The 19,158-nt window shown below is 40.2% G+C and overlaps 1 protein-coding gene across 1 annotated transcript in view; it reads left to right on the top strand.

The window, feature by feature from the left end:
- The first annotated feature begins 11,049 nt into the window (after positions 1-11,049).
- Positions 11,050-19,158, top strand: part of COL5A2 (collagen type V alpha 2 chain) — a 113,458-nt gene continuing 105,349 nt past the window's right edge. Inside the window, exon 1 of the mRNA XM_074593991.1 lies at positions 11,050-11,316. Within this exon, the coding sequence (XP_074450092.1) occupies positions 11,214-11,316 (103 nt within the window). The 5' untranslated portion in view covers positions 11,050-11,213. The remainder of the gene's footprint in view (positions 11,317-19,158) is intronic.

Genomic DNA, 19,158 nt, shown 5'->3' with positions numbered 1-19,158 from the left:
AGCACTAAGCAAAAGTACCTGTTCCATCCTCCTTGAAAGTATCATTCATGCAATTTAAACTTTGCTCTCCATGGGAGAATTACTGCAGTGTTGAATGCTGGAAGTATACGAACAAGTTGAAACAGCATTTTCATCTGTGTTTTCTACACTATGAGTGATATTTAAATAAAAGCATAAAAAGTCAATTACAATCAAATATTTCATTCCTGGTATCCTAAAATCGGTGGAACATCAAGTATTTAGGCCTCTTTTCTTAATAAATATGTGATTGGGAATGTATTTAAGAGACAATATCATGTGAGGTCACATTAAATAAGCAAAGCCAAATAATCCTTTTGAAAGTAACCTGAAAGATTGTTAGGAAAACCATAATCAAAATGATTACACAACATGAGCTGTCTCTAATCAACAAGCATGGTTACAAGAAATGCAAATTGCAATTAACTCATACCTATTTTTTGTGGATATGTCTGCACTTGGATTAAGTGAATAAAGCTTAGTCTAATAGAGTTTGAATAAATGTGACAACTAGAACTATATAGTAGTGGACAGGGAATAAAATGGGCACAGAAAGTGTTAAAATATGAATTTCTATTGCACACCTGCAGAGCAGCCTGTAGTGCCAGGGCTGTGTCTCTTGCTGAGCTGCGGGAGGCTCGGGTGGATGGAGTCTGCTCACCAGTTTGCTGTGGGACACAGTGCTGAAGGTGGCTGGAGGTTTGGTCAGGGGGTCCACATGGAAAAAATGTTAGGTGATGGAAATGGGCACGGTGAAAGAGATCTGTGGGTTTTGCCCACATTTTGTCTGGGGCTTTTTTAGCAGTATTTAGACTTGATTTGCGTGGTGAACTAATGCAAATGTAAATGAATGCCCTGGGGGAGTTGAAGGAGAGTATAGAATCATAGAAACATAGAATGTGTTGGGTTGGAAGGGACCTTTAAAGGTGATCTAGTCCAACCCCCCTGCAGTAAGCAGGGACATCTTCAACTAGATCAGGTTGCTCAGAGCCTCATCAAGCCTGGCCTTGAACGCCTCCAGGGATGGGGCCTCCACCCCCTCTTTGGGCAACCTGTGCCAGTGTCTCATCACCCTCATTGTAAAGAACTTCTTCCTAATGTCCAATCTAAACCTGCCCTGCTCTAGTTTAAAACCATTGCCCCTCGTCCTATCAATACACTCCCTGATAAAGAGTCCCTCCCCACCCTTCCTGTAGGCCCCCTTCAGGTACTGGAAGGCCGCTATAAGTTCTCCCCGGAGCCTTCTCTTCTCCAGGCTGAACAACCCCAACTCTCTCAGCCTGTCTTCATAGGAGAGGTGCTCCAGCCCTTTGATCGTCTTTGTGTACCTCCTCTGGACCCGCTCCAACAGGTCCACGTTGCTCTTGTGCTGAGGACTCCAGAGCTGGACACAGTACTCCAGGGGGGGTCTCACCAGAGCAGAGTGAGGGGCAGAATCACCTCTCTGGATCTGCTGGCCATGGTTCTTTTGATGCAGCCCAGGATGCGATATATGACATGATATGGTACTTTTAAAGCACTCGAATATAAATCCTTTATACAAACCCTTGATTTGTAGCAAGAACTCCGAATCTTTCCCAGGTATCAAACAGTTGTTATCTGAGGGGAAAAAGAGAAGCCCAGTCACCCACTGTGGCTATCACTTATCTCTGAATATGTTTTAAACCAACCCATTATTGAATAAAGGGTTACAAGGTGAAGTTGTGTTCATGTGCTGCAGTACCACCAAGTTTAAGTATTTTAGCTGCTGTCAGAAATGATGTAACTAACAGAAGATATAAGGAGACTGTTTAGAAGTTTTTACCTACCATGGGAATCTTAGGGTATAGGTATTTTTGAGAAACAGGTAAGTTTTGCTACTGAGGAAATGTAAAATGATCTTTAAGAATTAATAACTATTTTATAAAACATCTGAGGCTCATCTAAGCTATCATTCTTTAAAAAGGCTAAGAGGCTGGTTTCCTGAAATACGTCACGAAAGCAATCAGTTGATGCAAAATAAAACATGCCAGTGACTACAGACGGTAGGTATTCCCCTGAACAATCTATTTCAGACCATTAACCAGATGAAAACCCACTTGCTGATGGGCCATAGCTTTGAAAATAAGCCTGCCTCATGAAGAGTTCTGAAATAAAATTTTTAAAAAGGTTCAGTTACCACGTTTTTTTTCACAGCAAAAACTAAACGTAAACTTGATGGATTGTTTCTGAGTAAACTATGTTTTCAATTAGCACTTAATCTTTAAAGGCAGTGGGAAATGTGCTCCACACATGTATTCAAATCGTAGTGCAATAAAGCTCATAAAAGCTATAAAATATTGGAAGGAAGACAGCATGGAAAGGAAATGGAAAAGTCAAGGAGGCAGAATGAACCCTTCTCCTTAATAAATCTGTTTTGCATTCTGTACTTGAATGTAGCATAAGTAACCAGGCAACTATACTGACATTTATCTGATGTTGTCCTGGGCTTACAGTTCTCATAGTGACACCAATACCCACAGCACAGGAATTATAGCTCTCTTAGACAAAATTTTTCTTGTATTAGCTTTGTGAGAGTTGTGATGCATAAATTCAAGTCTTATGCCCTTGTCTTACACAAATGCCGATTCCTTTCTCGCTCCTTTTCCTGTATTACTTCCTTCTGCTGTTGTTGCTCTTCCCCTTTCTTCTGTTAATGATCCATAATTCGGTCAATGTTGGCAGAGTTTTTTCCTTGCTGCTCCCAAGAAAGAGAAACGGAATGTCCATGTCAACAAGCAAAATACTAAAAATATGACAAGTTTTCCTTTTTCATGACTTTTTAAAAATGCTTTCAAATTGTGTTTTATTCATTGTCTGGTTTTCCATTTATCGGTTCTTATTGTCTGATAGAAGTGGATCCTATTTTCCAGAAGAGGACTCACTTTTGAGAGCTAAGATAGTCAGTATAAAAATCATATTTTCCTGCTGGAAGAAAAATAGTACTGGAAAGAATCTAAAAAGATTATCTAGACTATTCCCATCCTGTAAAGCAGGATAAAACCCATCTACATTATTCCTGGCAGATGTTTATCTAAGTTTTTCTTTAGACCTCTCATGGTGGGACAAGTGCAAGCTGCCCGTCACTGTCGCTCTGGCCTGCGCAGCTGGTCTGGGGTGTCAGGGGAAGTGCTCCCGATCGTGTGTGTGCAGAGAAGGACCACGCTTAATGCAAAAGCAATCAAGATGCACATGTAAGAGAAAGGCTTACAAGTAGCTGAAGGAGCTATGACTCAGCTTGCCAGGGTTGCTGATATACTGATGAGTTATACGTGTATTTTCTTTTATTGGTCTGCTTTTGTTCCTCACCTCAAAAAACTGGCACGATTCTACATTCTCGTTCTTTTGAGTGCTGAAGAGGGACAGAATGGTATGGTAAAAGATGACCAGGGACACTAAGGTAATAAGAACGTGTGCTTGTGCTGAGGGTTTGAACCATAGTTTCTGTATTTTAGTAACAACAGGTGGGATGCGACTACTACTGCTGCTGCCACTAGCACTTGTCGGAAGGGTGTTATGCACAATGCTGCAAGTAGAGATGCCTGTTTATGTATTAACTTTCTTAGTTAATCAAACAGTGTGATGAAAAGATTGTTAGAAAGGGGTAGAAACATCCACCCTGAGGGGAAACGTGAATTCAGTAGCAGAACTACTGCTGCTAACTTCAACAGGGCCGACGTTTCACCATGGTGTCTACTGCTTTGATATGTTATCGAGGATGCCTGTCCCAAAATTATCAAACCTGTTTCTTCTTTCTTGTTCTTACAAAATATTAATTAAAAGATATTAAATAATGTATTTCAAGAAGATTGCCTTACAAAAAGTGGAGCAATTCTGGTAAGATGCTCTGAGCAAGCTAAGTTCCTTTTGTCATTGGAGCTGAGGCCTTTCCCAATTTTAGAGGGTAAACAAGTAAAATCAAATGCTCTTTGACTATCCAGGACAAAAGGAGTATGATTAAAAATGGAGATTTTCTGGCAAATGTAGATTTAATGTATGACATTATAGCAAACATTCACTAAACATCTGCTAAGGTTTTTTTACATGAGAAACAATATCCTGTGTAAATGGATCCCTTCAGTCCTACTTTATAGCGTGCGTAAAGTCACAGGCACTTTGTTTCACATGGATGTAGTGATGAATATGGCTGGGGTGGGGCGGGGGCGAATTCTTTATTTCAGTGGCCCTTTCCTCCAGTGTTTCCCTCCTGAGGAGGGAAATTCTCCTTGGACCCATCGCCACTTTTGGCTTGCACAGTGCCTCATCTGCTCCAGATACTCCCTTCTGCAGACCACCCAGGGTGCTTCCCCCATAGCTCCCTGGCAGCCAGCAGGCTCAGGCCCAGAGCAACTGCTGAAAAACTCTCATGTTTAAGCTAACAGACACATTCCAGTACGTTTGGTTACCTTAGGATTTCTCTTACTTGGCCATTTAGTCTGTAGGGCTTGATCAGTAACTAGCTTTCCTTGGAATGTTATATATATATTTCCTCTAAGATTAATTTTAACATACGATTTACTGTGAGTGGCCTGGTGATTCTTAAGTCCCTCCTCGAGTGCTGCTGCTGTAGCCATTCTCAATTCAAATCTGTAGGCCAACTCTGTTAATTGGCACATAGTGTGTACAGGTTTTTTTCACCATTTTCATTTTTACTAGGAAATAAGATATAACTTGGGAGCGATGTGGTATGTAAGGCTGCATCCTGAACTTCTCATTCTTGTTATGATCGGTGAGAATTTTGCTACAGACTTAAATGCCATATTCCCCAGGCCTGTCGCAAGTAAATGACTCTGTCAGTTTTGGGTATTCCACAGAATTAACTCTAAGGCTGAAAATCAATGCTTTAAAAAAACCCACCAAAACAACTGTAATGATAGGGAAAAGAAAACAATTGGTCAGTGATGGATAAAATAAATACGTAAGATTTTAATCATTCTCTTAGTTAACACAATTTAAACTCTAAATGACAGATATGGTATTTTGTTTCTTAAACACATGATATGTTACACTAGGACACAATGATAAATTACCAAAGGGGTCATTTTGTGCTTGGGGCTACAGTGACCATATTAAAGCACAGTTCAGTGGTCTGACATCTGTGACAATAAGATGAAATCGTTCTACATAGTTCTACATAGACACGCATTCTTAAATAAAGGAATGCCAGTGAAATGAGTATAAAAACAAACAATGTAGTATTCTTTTAAAACTGTGGACAAAGCTTTGAGGTGGTGATTAAGTAACCCTGAGCTTATAACAAACCTATTCCTGAAAGAGATGAGGGCTGAAAATGAACTTTCAGCCAAGTTCTGCTTATAGTCCCATTGATTTGACTGATTCCCTGAGTCAGAAAAATGATCGGAGATGTGAATCCGCTTGTTGGATAGGACTTTACCTCTACTTTTGCATGGATCTTCAGTCAATGAAAAAGTACAAAGTAAACTGTCTTGAGGTCCCAAGGTAAAGGAATTTAATATTTAAAAAAAAAAAAAGCGGAGGCCTGTCATCAGTTTGGGCCTATTTGAATTACAGATTAGAACTTGGCCTTGCCATTTAAGTGAGTAGCTTGCTGTGACCCTTTTATGTTTTCATTTAATCAGTTTAAGTTCTTAGGCAGATGAAAACTAGCTTGACAATAAATTTGTAATGAACAATGAAATAATGATGCTGTTTTCCCTGTTCCGGGTAAAGAATAAGTAGAAATTATGGAAGGACTTCATGCAAGACTTCCCCTAATTATTCCTGATTTTTTGCTTAGACTAATGTTGAGTTTAATTTAATTCTGCAGGAAAGGCTGCCAGTACTAATAACCTTACTGAGCTTATTGGGTTTGGAATTGCCCATAGCAAAAGCAGATTTAGGGTGACTGACATAATCCAAGACCCCACACTAGCAGTTTAAAAGCAAAGTATCATCCTACCTCCCCAAATTAAAACTAACTGAAACAACATTACAAAGTTTGAATGTAACCAAGAAACATATATTTCCTCTTTCTTCTCTATCATGACTTAAATTCATTTATTAAACCTTCCTACCCAAAGGAATGTGCATATTCTCCTGCAAAGGGGCAGTAACATTACTGATGCAGCATTGTTTAAATCTCTAGCTGATACTAGTTTTTTGGTGGATTTCTCAGCAGGAAGATTAGGATTTTGAGGTGATGCAGTTTGGAATCTAGTCCATTTAAAGATCGATTTAAAAGTAGTATCATGTTTCTCTGTTTATATTCTTGCTAATTTCTGTAGTTCCCTATTACAGTTTCTTATTTTAAATAACAGAATTTTCTGTTCTTTTACTATGTGAAAGACCTGTGTAAATCAAGAAAACTGATTCCTTGTGCAGTAAGGGGTCTTAAAAGTGCAAAGTGAACACCCTCCAAAGAAAACAAACTATTTTTCTCTCATATTATTTCAGTCATGTTCATTTTAATGGTTAATTCTAAAAAATAAAACATTTTATGTGGAGTATATTCTTGTGAGTTAAAAATGTGGTATGTCACTTTGCTGCCTTTTTTTTTTTTTTTAAGCTAAATGTGTGACTGAAGAACTTATTATGAGGTAGAAATTTCAAATAGCACTTACCATGGATTATATGCCTACATAAAATTGACAGCAACTCTCAGATTGACTTAAGATCACTTTGGTGAAACCGCACTGCTTTTGAAAATCTTTCTCAATTTTGAAAAGATGCTTTTTGAATTCAAGTAGAGCTTCTTATCAATTTCCATGATTCCACTGATTTCCTATTGCTGCCAAAAGACCGGTCCAGCATCTTCTTTGTACCAGATAGCTTGGTCATTTATATGGAGGCATTTTTTGTCAGCTTGGTACAAATTAATTTAAAACAGGAGCACTGTCACACTGTATGTAACAGTGTGAAAGGTCATTAAAGTCTATTGAAGAGAGACCCTCGTGGATATTGGAATTTTAATGACTCATATGCATGCGTGCTCAGAAGTATCCTAAGCTAATAATTCCTTGTATTTTCTGGCCCAACTTGGAGATTTTGAAAGGTGTAAGCCTGTGAATTTTGTTTTAATGTATTTCTGAGTCCTCACAATTACCTAACAGTATTCCCTAGCTTCATCTGTCACTCAAAATGCTCTTTGAATTTCGAGTAACTTTGTGATTTTTAGGTCAAATAACATACAGTCCCTACTTACTGGCTAAAACATAGGAATGGGTATCAACAGACTAGATATTAGGGAGTACTTAGTTATATTTTTTCAAAGAAGTACTGTATTTTGACATTTCTACAATTGTTCTAGCTTTGGGGACAGCTTTTGTTTCATGAAGACTTTTTAAAGCGTATTGTAAAGGCTCACACACTGCTTTTGTGTGAAGATTTTGGTCTTGTTTTGTTGTTTGCCTTTATTTGATGTAAAGATCCTTCAAACTTGGAAGCGTCTGGTTGCTCCCATGTGAAGCATGAACTATTAGAAAGTGATTTCTCAATCATGTCATGACTTTTTCATCTTGGGAGTCAGAAATCAGCCACAAATCGGTAGCTGAGACTGTCCCAATTTCAAAGGATCTCCTGACAGTAGAAAGAGAGTGGTTTTGTGTCCCATGTTTCCAGATCTATTGCTCTACTGAGCTGGACTAGAGAAAGAGGAGAGTATTCAGTCCTACCACTCCTGCAGTGGCTCTGTCTACTAAATTCAGGTCCATTACATACTGTAAGCTTAATGAATAACAATGAATAGATTGAAGGTGCATTGGAAGGGAACTGGCTCCATGAGTCAGGGCCCTGGATTCTTCTCCCAAGGCATTTTCATCTTGTGTAAGTTTTCCTTGGCACGGGAGAGAAATGAGCTCCAAAACTCTGTATCTGGCTTTACTTCTTCTGAATGTATGACCTTAGGCTAGTTTGCTAAATTCCACATTCCTCTGTTCTTACAGAATCCTAAAACTGATGGAAAAAGTGAAAAACGGTTGGAGAGAAGTCGCTGCATAAATATACAATATTATTCTATGCGATGTTGGTTTCTCCCCTATTGAGAGGAGGAGGGGGAGGTGACACTGAGCATACTTGGAATTATTTATCTGCCCACTCTTAATTGCTTAGTCTGACTCTGTTTACAGTGGTTCTAACTAAAGATTTTCTCTCACTCGTATCCAATGGGATGCAATCAAATAGCTTAGGCCTAGAAGTGAAATTGTTTAAATGAAAAGTGATATACTTCATGACTAATTACAATGCTTGTAATAAAATTGAAAACTTCTTTGAATGCACATCCATGGTGAAAGGAAGCATTTATAAGGAGGCATAAGGGGATTGATTCTCTAAGCAGTTTACATCCTTTTCTGCTCTCTGTTGTTCACCTGTTTTGGTTATGTGGCATAATTTGTTGGTGAGTCTAAGGCAGAAATATATTTGAAGGGCAACTTTTAGATATTGCTGTAGGAATCTTTCCAAAGGAAAGACTAGGCTTGAAACGGCAGAAGGTTCCTTTGAAAATCTCTACAACTCCTCAGAAAAAAAGTTTCAATGGAAATGGTCAAAGGGATCCTTCTGATTTTTTTTTTCTCAAGGAGCTATTGGGGAAAAAAAAAAGTCACCATAATTCAATACTGTTCTTGTTCTGGTATTTTTCTCAGAGATATAAGATATAATGATGGTAAGGCTCATTCTTGCTGTGAATACACTAGGAATTTACCAACCTGTTGCAGACTTAAGACTTGAGGAAGTAAGCGTGAGAACTTGTTATCTAATTTTAAGCACAGAGTTAGCAACTGTAAAGGCAAGTTTTACCAGCATGTGGCCATTTCTGTGATTCTGTGGTAGTCTGAATTCCCTGTGGTTTCATTGTACCTTACCCAGGCTGCAGGGAGGACTTTTCAGCTGCGAGTTCTCTGAGCAGTTGTCAGATTTATTATAAGAAATTTCACATAAATCCCCTCCAGTTAGTAGCATAGAGTTCAGAAACACCTACATGTCTGTCGGCCGCAGTTGTTTCTCATCAACTAGCACAGGACGCTTTTCAAAACCCTGTCCATATTCTCAGCCTTTCTCCTCTTAAATTATAAATATTAATATTAATATTTCTGTACTTAATACTGTGAGTGAGTGACGGGTTACCTCCAACCGTGGGAAGCCTTGTGTAATGTGGTTTTTAAAATGTGTTATTTACCTTTCCTAATGTATATAGTGATTTTGCATTGTGTAATTTCATGTGATGATTTAGCAATGGCAGTGTGGCGGCTTATGGCTGTCAGCTTTTGTGTTTGCTGCTCTCTCATAACTATATGTGTATATAGAACAGTGCAAATGGCAAAGGTCAGATCTGGTTCTAAAGCAGATATATCATCTAAAGCATCTGATGTTTCTAGCCAGCATCACGTAACCTCACTATCCGAGGGAGATTTCCTGGGGTTCTGTTGAAGTATGACACCTAAAACACATGACTTTGACTTTTGAGACTAGCAAGCCAGCGCAAGTACTCACGAACCTGTCAAGTCAGAATTTCACCTGTGACCGGGCAGGTTAACAAATGTTAACTTTTGTTTTTTCAGTTCTGAGCTTCTCAACTGATACTTACCAATGATTATGATTGTGTTTCAAGATAAAATTGCAGCAGCTTGCACAGCTTCAATTTTTCTATTCTTTCTCATAGCTAGAACTCTTGAGCAACAGGGACTGTGGGATATTACGCTCCTGCAGTGAAACCCTATATAGGTTTAAGACTGCTGTGGTGCAAGAGAGCAGGGAATTTTGATTTTGTTCTCTTTCAGCATATTTTTATGTCAATCTCTGGGTTTGATACTAGAGTAGGTATGATGTAGCACTGCAGTGCTGTACAATTTTTTGGGTTACCTTTCCTTTTCTGGGCATGCTGCTCTTTTGAAGAGACAGAAGAAAACTTCACAGGCTTTAGGATGCTGCACCGCTGAGAAGTGCTAAATCATGCTCTGATAACCAGAGTGGGCGAGCGTTGCCAACCCGCACAAATCCAGGTGGAGAGGTTTATTTCTCACCATATCCACTTCAAATGGGATTGTTCTCAAGCTGAAATGGCTAAAGATAGAAAACCTCCCAACAGATGAACATGCATTTCCCTGCAGCAGGTACAGGCGACCCAAATTCTTAGCAAATGAGGGGATTAGTGATGGAGCTCCTCAGACCATAAATACTGTGGGAAGAAAAAAATCTGACATCCTACTCCCGGTTGCAAGTGATCCACAAAAGAGAGATTTACTTAGTGCCCACGCTAGAATGCTAAGTAAGGTGCATTGTTAAGGGCTAAATACTAGGCTGGGGCTTAGGTAACTTTCCAGTTGACAGGGAACAGAGGTGGAAAGCCTCGGAGAATTTGCATTGTCATTCTGGTGTTAGAAATGTAGAGCATCTTCCAGAGATTTGCAATAAGTCTTCCCAACTGGTAGGACAATAAATACAGAGCACACTAAGCATTTGAGGAAAGATTATTAAAAAAAAAAAAGAATTAATTTGAGAAAGATTATTCCCTTTTGGGGGGAAAGACAGTTTTTTAAAGGTTCCTGAAACAAGCTGCCTTGGTAGTTCTGTGGCCCCTCTCAAGGGACTGGAGCAGCATTTGATAGTGTAGCTACAGCAAGGCAGGGGAACAGTTATCAAGGGAAAGGAGGAAATCCTCCTCTCAGCAAGCTGGAAGGGATCAAGTTCCTAATAAGGGAATCAGCTCCAAATGGGGCTATACCCTCCATTCCCAGGAAGTGTGGGCTGGGTGTGTTAAAGGCAGAGCTTTCTCTTCCTGACAGCTTCTTACAGAGCTATGTTTTGCTTTCTTAATAAATGGTCCTGACACAGCACATACACTGCACAGCAGCAGGAAAATATCCCGCAAGCGTACTCATACAGAGAAAAGTTCAAGGAAGAGTGAAGGCAGCTCTGATTCGGTTATTTACCATCAATCAGACTGTTGCTTGGCGGGGAGTGGATGATTAGGAGCCTGAACGAGCTGAAAAGGGGCAGGAAGAGAAGTGGAGGCAGCATTCTTCCTATTTAAAGCTGCATCCCCTGAAAGGAGTGTTTGCAGACTGCGCTGGAGCTGGTGCTGAAAAAAAGGGCTGGCAGACTTTGTCCTGGAACTGATGCTGAAAGGCAGAAAGACTCCCCAGCTGGCTTCATGGTGCTAAAATAACCTTGCGTTTCTGCACTTTCTGCCGCCCAGGAGGATACATGTCTAATATCTAGGCATGATGGCAATCTGGGTACAAACAAGAACTTTTTTCATCCTTGCGGCTTTATTCGGGCGATTTGTAACCATAAATGCGCAAGAAGAGGAAGAATATGACGGTGGTGAGTTTCTCTCTGTCTCCCTCTAAAAAAAGTACAATAATCCTCCCTCTTTGCATGCAGTGTGCTTATTGTGTGATCCGGCTAATAAACGGAATGGAAAACCTCTGGGGTACAAGAGTAACGAGACTTTTGCTCTAATATACTGAGGAAGGGGACAGCGAGGTTTGCGCTTTGGGCTTCTGAGCAGAAGACAGAGGGAGGCTTTTAAAGCCGGGGTTTTGCGGCGCTGGCTGCGGAGTGGGATGGATGGATGGATGGATAGATGGATAGATGGATGGATTATAATGATGATGGCACGCCGAGTGCTGCCGTGGAGCGCTGGGGCTGAGCCCCGCTGCCTGGCGGGGCTGCGGCCACCGGGAAGTTTTTAACAAAAGAAAATGCTCGGGACGGGGCTGAGGGCGGGCTGGGGGCTGGCGAGCAGCCGGGCAGCCGGGCTGGGAGAAGTAAACACACCAGCCTGGCAGGGCGGAGTCGCTTGTGCTGGACTACATCTGCTTTCTCACATTCTTTGTTTTAGAGAAATAGAGAAACGTGGATTTTCTCTTTTTTTTCTTTCTTTTTTTTTTTTCCTTTTCTTTTTTTTCCCCCCCACCCCACTCTTTTTCTTTCCCTCCTCCTTCCTTCCCTTCTCCGTCTCCTTCCTCCCCTGGCCCTTGCTGGAGTGTCTCATCCCCCGGGGCAGGCGGCGATGCCACCGCGCCTTCCCCTCGCCCCGTTTGCCCCCCTGCCCCGGGGCTTGCTCAGCGGAGCAGCGGCGGTTTGCAGCGAGCCCTCCGAAGGCAGGAGGGCTGGCGAGCTGCGTACCTGACCCGCGTAACCTGAACTTTCTCAGGCTGCTTTATGTCCATTTTTCTTTAATATCGTTTCCATGCCTGCAAGAGAGGGAGACGGATGGTGGGGAGAATGCGCAGCGACTGCACTCTTCCATGGGTCTGGATGGGTGTCGGGCTGTGCGTGGCTTTCCTGAAATGTGAGCAGCCTGGCCGTGGTGGGACAGTCTGTAGCTATTGTACTCCCGAACACACTTCCTAGGCTTCTCATGTCTAACAGTGGCTTCTTTTCCAAATAATGCCCCACAAAGGGACTAGCGCGTTACCCTACGGTATGGTTTGCAATTATTTTACCGCGTATTTTCAAGAGTTCGATTTTTCTTATAACCGAACCTCCCTGGTAATACGCTGCATTGCACAAGTGAGGAGGAGTCAAAGCCTGATGAATAAACCAGTGCAATAGCTTGGAAACTTTTGTTCTGTAGAGCAAAATGAGACTCTCCTGACTATGCACAGCTGTGTAAAAAGTCCCGTAGAGGGGGCACTTTGTGAATTATACTCCCGAGATTATACATACTTGTCATAAAGGGAGACATATAGGATATGTTTTCAGATACATACAATAACAAAGAAAACCCTTGTGAAAATATTGGCTTCATTTTTTATTATCTATTTAGTAAAAATGATAGCTTTTTTTTTTAAAGGCAACTTTTATGTGAGAGTTTTGTGGGGTTAAGTTATTAAGTGTCATTTATTAGTTTGTTGCTATTATGGAACTTACGGGATGAGCAAGTACTGTAGCAACACCTTCTGGGATGGGCTTCCCATACTCTGGTGGCTGAGGAAACTCAGAGGTATGTGGCAAGTCAGAGAGCAAAATACATTGGAATAAATTAGTGACATCTGTTTGCACTTACTTCACTTACTTATTTTCCTGTTTGAGATGTAATAGCTTTTGTCTACCATACATATGAGGAAGTTGCTTCTCCAACGTTCATTATATTAAAAATAAAAACAAATCCCCCCAAAGCTATTTGAGTGTGGTGTGAGGGATGTGAGGAAGAAGCGGGAGGGTACATCCTACACATTGGTCGGTTTAATTGCATAAACAAGGGGGTTTCAGTTTTGATTTAGCTCCTGACCGAAGCCCACAAATGCTGCAGAATGGGGAGGTTTTTACCTGTAGTTTGTCTTCGTTTTAGTACTTACTTGTGCAGAGGTCTAAGATCAGTGTACGTTGGGTTGTACTTGCAGGGGATCCTGTCTGCACGGCTGCATCACTTCTCCTCATTGGGTTGGTCAAATGTGTCACCTGAGTATAGGCGCTGTGGTAAACAAATATTGGAGGTATCTGGAGAAGCAAGGAAGGCACTTCAGGAAGCTTAGATTAGAAAAAAGCTTTCAGAAAGTATGTAAAACTTTTAGCAGTCATTTTTTGTGCCGATCCTAGAAAAAATGAGAAGGATTCAATACTAGTTGTCAACCCCAACCACAATGAAAGAAAGAAACAGCTTTTGCAGAAGCATGTTACAGAACTTATCCCAATGAGCAAGTGATACTGATAGCTAAGTTTAATATAATAAAGCAGGCAAAATGGTTTAATTTTTTTTTTTTTTTAATGAATGAACTGTAATACTTCTTTAAACCAAAAGTACTGCTTAACAATTTTTTTTTTGGCACTTAGCGTTGCTGTGCTTTTAAGTAATGCCAGTTTCTATATACATATTTTTTTCTCTTGGAACCATTGCAGGTTGATCTGTTTTGCTCAAGAACACTTGGCTCGTAGTGCTACATGGCACACACACGCTTAAAATGCACGTAAAAATGTGAAAACTAGACACTTTCAAATGTAGTGCAGCAAAACTGGTCATTTTGAGACTTCTGTTTTAACTGTGCCTGTTTAAAAGTTATTTAGGAATAAAGTCAGCACTGCAAAATCCTAGAAAGACTGAAAGATCCTGGTTTCAATTTCTGTGTGGTGGCCTAGATTAGTTCAAAAACGCAGTAGGGCCAAAAAGTGCCCAGAAGGTGGCTGAAGTTATGTGCTGTTTAAGCACTGAATACTTGTAAGCCCTGAACCTTTGATGTAGGTATAATCTTTCCTCTTTCCTTAGGACTCAGGATAGAGGAAGCTACTAGCAGAAGCAGCGCATGCTTCTGGGATCCTTTCCCACCCACTTGTGAGTGTAAATGTGATTGCTTTCTTCAAAAAAGTTATTTAAGAAAACTAGAAGCGTAACCTCAGTGGAAAAATCTCTCGGCAAACTTGAATCAGAGTTGAAATTGTGGGAATCGCCTCTTTCAAGAGGATTTGTCTGCGCGTATTCCATGTGGGCATGGTCTATTGCCGCCATCTCCCATATTTCTCCCTGCAATCCTATACTTGCCTTTACGTTCTCATCAGTTTCTGCAACACAACCTTGTCTGTGAATTTTGTGGTGATTTATCCTTCCCTGCCCCGCTCTTGTGGTGTCAGCCCTACTGCAGCTGGGATCAACGTGAGCCCTGGTATTGATTTAAAAGTATCCAATTTGCTTTGTTGCACAGTGAGAACAAGCGAAAACAAACAATGGTCATGCCATTTGGATTCATGATTCTCATTGACTTCTTTGAATTCTTGAGGTCTTCCACTTTGTCTGGAAATTGTGCAAAGGAGAGTGGAGAATGAACTGGCCTTAATGGAGACAGTAGCAGCTGAGCTTGTTGAATGGAGGCTATTAAATATGTCCATTATCCCCTCACTGATATTAAAGACATGATCTTTAGGGAGAAAAGAGGTTACTAAGTTGTACGATCTCCTTACTGGGACAGGTGTGGCGAGTATGACGGCAAGGGAGAGTCCGCTGTAGCTATGAGGAGGTAAGAGAATTATTGAGCATTCATGCCTGATGCTTCTTTGGTTTTTATGGGTCTTTCATCTTTGTAGATATTTCTCAAAACTCCTAAGGTGAATGATATGAAAGGGGGGGAAAAAAAAATCTGTCTTGCTAATTCTCACAATGTTAGTGAGGATTTTATGATATTTGATTATTTTTTTCTTTTTCCTCCAAAGTTCCAGATCCCAAGATAATACACTGTACCTCTACTGTCTAAATGAAGAAATGTGCACGTGTGTGCCTAGGCATCTGTGTTTGTGGTCTCACCGTAGCAAATAACTCGAAAATAGAAGTGATTATATCTCTAAACAAGCAGAAAATGAGAATCCAATATTTATTTTTAAGTCACAGTTCTTTGGGGACCGACTCATGACTTGTGAATATTTGTGGTTGGCTCCCCTGCCTGTAAAAGTGTGGGAAGGAGACTCTAGACAGAAATTTCCGCTAGAAGAGTCCTCCAGAAGATTCCTCCTGCTCAGACTGAGTAAACTCTTGCTCAAAATTACGGAATACATAAAATTGAATGTCACGTTAAGCTATCCACATTAGCTTGGTTTTCTTAGAAAATACTTAGTGGTTGAAGAATAATTGTGTGCTGTGGTTAGTGGAGGCATTTTTTTGCCATGGTGTTTACAAATATAGATTATTGCCATAGAAACCAAATGGTCATTTCATGCTCTCATTCACGTTTTGGAACGCTCACACTTCATTTCTTGGTGAAGTCCTTTCATCTTTGCAATTTGTTTCAATATGATAACATTCTATCAGGTTGATTTGTTCATGTAAAACATTGCAGGATTGGTGCTATTTAACAATAATGTATATTAACATATGAGTAAGCCTTTTTCGATTTGTTAACTCTTTAGAAGTTTTCAGAAAAAAATGTCCACCAAACCCCTCAATTTGTTATAAATCTACCTAGGAAAACCCTACTTAGGAACAGCATCTGTTTTTTAAGTAGTATTTACTATTTCTATCTGGGTTAACTGGAAGTTATATGATTTTTCTGTAGTTAGAATTAGAACTGGTCAGCTCACCACATTACTTGGGGTTTGGTGTTTTGTGAGAAAGGAAACAGGGATTCTCGTGTGTACGTGTGGGGAAGCAGAAACTCTGGAGGCAGATCTTCGTGCAACACTATGATCCTTCAAAAAAACTAAGCAGATGTTCATGGCCTGTGTGCAACTATTTTTCCATATTCAGAGAAAGGCAACGAACTGAGTGCCAAAAAATAATAAAGTAATAATAAAAAATAGTCGGAATTCCAACTGGAGGCATGTGATCTATCCTTATATGTACAGTGATTGTTTCACCCATGTCTGTGTTTGTGACCCTGCACATTTTTGTGTGTAAGGTCCTAATGATATAAATTTTTTTCTCAAAAATTCTTCTCAGAAAGAATAAATCAAAGTGCCAATCCAGTGGATTCTCAGTTGGGTCAGTGAAGAGAGACTGGGCTTGCACTTCAGTTTATTTTATAGACAAAAGAACCCATTCTTAATCTAATGCACAGAGCAAAACCAAGTATGCTTTAGTGTAAAATGAATAAATTAATCAGATTAACTTGGAATTTCAGTTTTTGACAAAGACTTCTTGGAGTTTGAATTTTCAGAGCACGAGGAAAGATTGTTGCGCTTGCTGCCTAAAATCTCAAACTGAACAGACCCACCTTGTTAAACGGCCCTTCGAAAGCCCTGGTGAGACTGTCACGTGTAGAAAGTCAGGTATAATTTGAACTGGAATGTCTGACGCATTAATTCAAAGCGTAATAAGAAGGGAATGAAGAAAATGTGTTTCTTTCAGTAGTATAAAGTAAGCGTTCTTCGTTTATTTAAGAAATCAACTACTTTCAAGCTGGAGAAAAATGGTTTATAAGCCACGTAACATTTTGAAGATGAGAAGTACCTCAGAGGTCATACTGTGTACTGTTTATATCTTTAATGGAATCAATACATTAAGTGTGACCCAATTGTACCTTTTCTCCACAGTTTTTCTCACAGGTTATATTCTATGGTTTATGTTTTTCCTGACTTAAATTCTGAGAAATTTGAAGAGTTAGTGCTCTTCAACTACCAGAGGATTCCAGAACTACCTGAACTACCAGAAAGGATAAAACAGTGATACTGTCTATAGGAAGAGACACAACAATTTGTTCGTATAAATTCTTGTTTTATAGGTTGATTTATGGCTATGAAAACAATAGCACGCAGGAAGCTTTGGATGCTGATAAGCCCTCAGTGCTGTGGCAATTAAAATATCCAAACTGTTACTTACAATTATCTTTTCTGAGTAAGCAACGTACATTTTTCATAGCCTGCTGTGCTGTCTTTTATTCTTGTAGTGAGAAACAATTCCATTATTCCACGATCCCACCCGCACTTGCTGCGGAAGGGTCATGTGTTACATAAGCATGAAGACTAAGAATGATTGTCAGAGGGCCAGCGGTGGGATGCTCTCTGTACAGGGAACCTCTATTCATGCAGACCCTTGGGATTCCCTTGTTATTAGCTGCTGAAGATAGGTCTTGTCTTTGGAGAGCTGGTCTACGGCTGTTCCTTGGCCATGCTGCTGTCAGCTGAAACTTGACTGGAGCTTTGGAGAAGTTGTATTTTTTTTGCAATTTTGTGTGAATAGTACAGTTGGGAGAATGATATAATGGAGTTGGTTTTATACTAAAAAATGCCCGCAGTGTTTTGTGTCTCCACTAGTTTTCATTTACAGCCTTTGGACTATGTAACGGTAGCATGGGAGGGCTAAATAATTAATTTGAATCTCTGTGCCCCTGTTCTTTGGATAATGTGGCTGAATAGAAACACAAGCAGTTACTCTGATACTGCTGGCAGGAATTCAGAGTTTTGGACATGAACTCATTTAGAGTAGGAACAGAAGAGTAAACTGTCGCACTGAGGCCTGTTCCCTGCTGTGCAGTAGATGTCTGGCTGAGAAGGTCCGTACAATATCTTCTCCAAATACTCTTTGGTCATGAAATGCTTGCCAGCATCCTTCAGCAAGCTGACCATCTGAAGTGAAGGTTTAAAGGCACAATGACAGCATAGTGCAGGAAGGGATTAAGGGAGAGAAAAGGGATCATCATGAGTCTGTCCTGGCCCAAGTGCACGTTAAAATGGTAACGAAAATACAGGCTAAAAGCCAGGAAGAAACTGGTCCTCATTTGCAGAGAACTCCTGTCACCTGTCCCTGCATAGCTGTATTAATACAGGTAGCCTCAGAGTTTATGCTGAGAGTTTTATTTACAGCAGTCCTCTCTCTTCCAGAGATCATAGAAGACCTTGATTGATTATTTATTTTTTATTTTTTTTTAATCACTTACCAATTTGAGGTCTTGTGTCCCTTGTCATGTTAAATATCCCAATAGGCCAAAAGAAAAATATTAAACGGAAAAATTGAAGCAGAAGCAGTGACCAGAAACCATGCTTGCTTGCTGGTTTTCCACTCAGCTTTTCTTAAATATTTTCTTTACCGGGTTCTACCAAATCTTTTGATGTAATGAAAATGTGATCTAATACCGCAGTGATTGCCATCCTATGATAATAATTTTTGTCTTATTTTCTGTCTGTCTTAAAGTGGTTCTTTCCCTCAGCTGCAGTGCCCTAAGTTTTACAAGTACTGAAACTCGTGTTCAGTGGCTGAGTAACAGCATCCTATGGTATGTTGTTGAGATAAGTAACTGAAATCTCACTGGCAAGAGGAACTTCCTTTAGACTAGGATATATGATTAGGTTTATTAGGCATAGGGACACTTTAGCCATCTTTTTGCCATTAGTGCTATTTTAGGGAAATCAAGTTTCACTGAATTATGATTATTGTTGACAAATGATGTAATCAATAAATATGTATCCCTTTTTTAATGAAATATGATCTATCTTTGGCTTTCTCATTTACATTAATGATGAGCCTCCTTTGAGACGACTGGAGGTTTCCTGAAATTCCTCTTCTCATCAGAAAATGAGAATATACTTTAAGGTCACTTGCCTTCATGTGTGTCATAGTCCCAGTGGTAGTGATGCTTTGCACAAGGAGTCAAGGTCAAGAAAGAAGAGCATTCTCTGTCGTAGCTGTGACGAGGCCCAGAGAAACCTGCCAACTAAATCAACTAAAATGGAGATTAACCACTGAGGGCTCCAGCTAGCAAACCATGTTGTGGTTCTGGGGTTGTCCTGGCTTAATGTTGC

Source organism: Larus michahellis, chromosome 7 (genome assembly GCF_964199755.1).
Source record: "Larus michahellis chromosome 7, bLarMic1.1, whole genome shotgun sequence".
Lineage (NCBI taxonomy): Eukaryota > Metazoa > Chordata > Aves > Charadriiformes > Laridae > Larus > Larus michahellis.
This window is presented reverse-complemented; position numbering and strand designations above follow the sequence as displayed.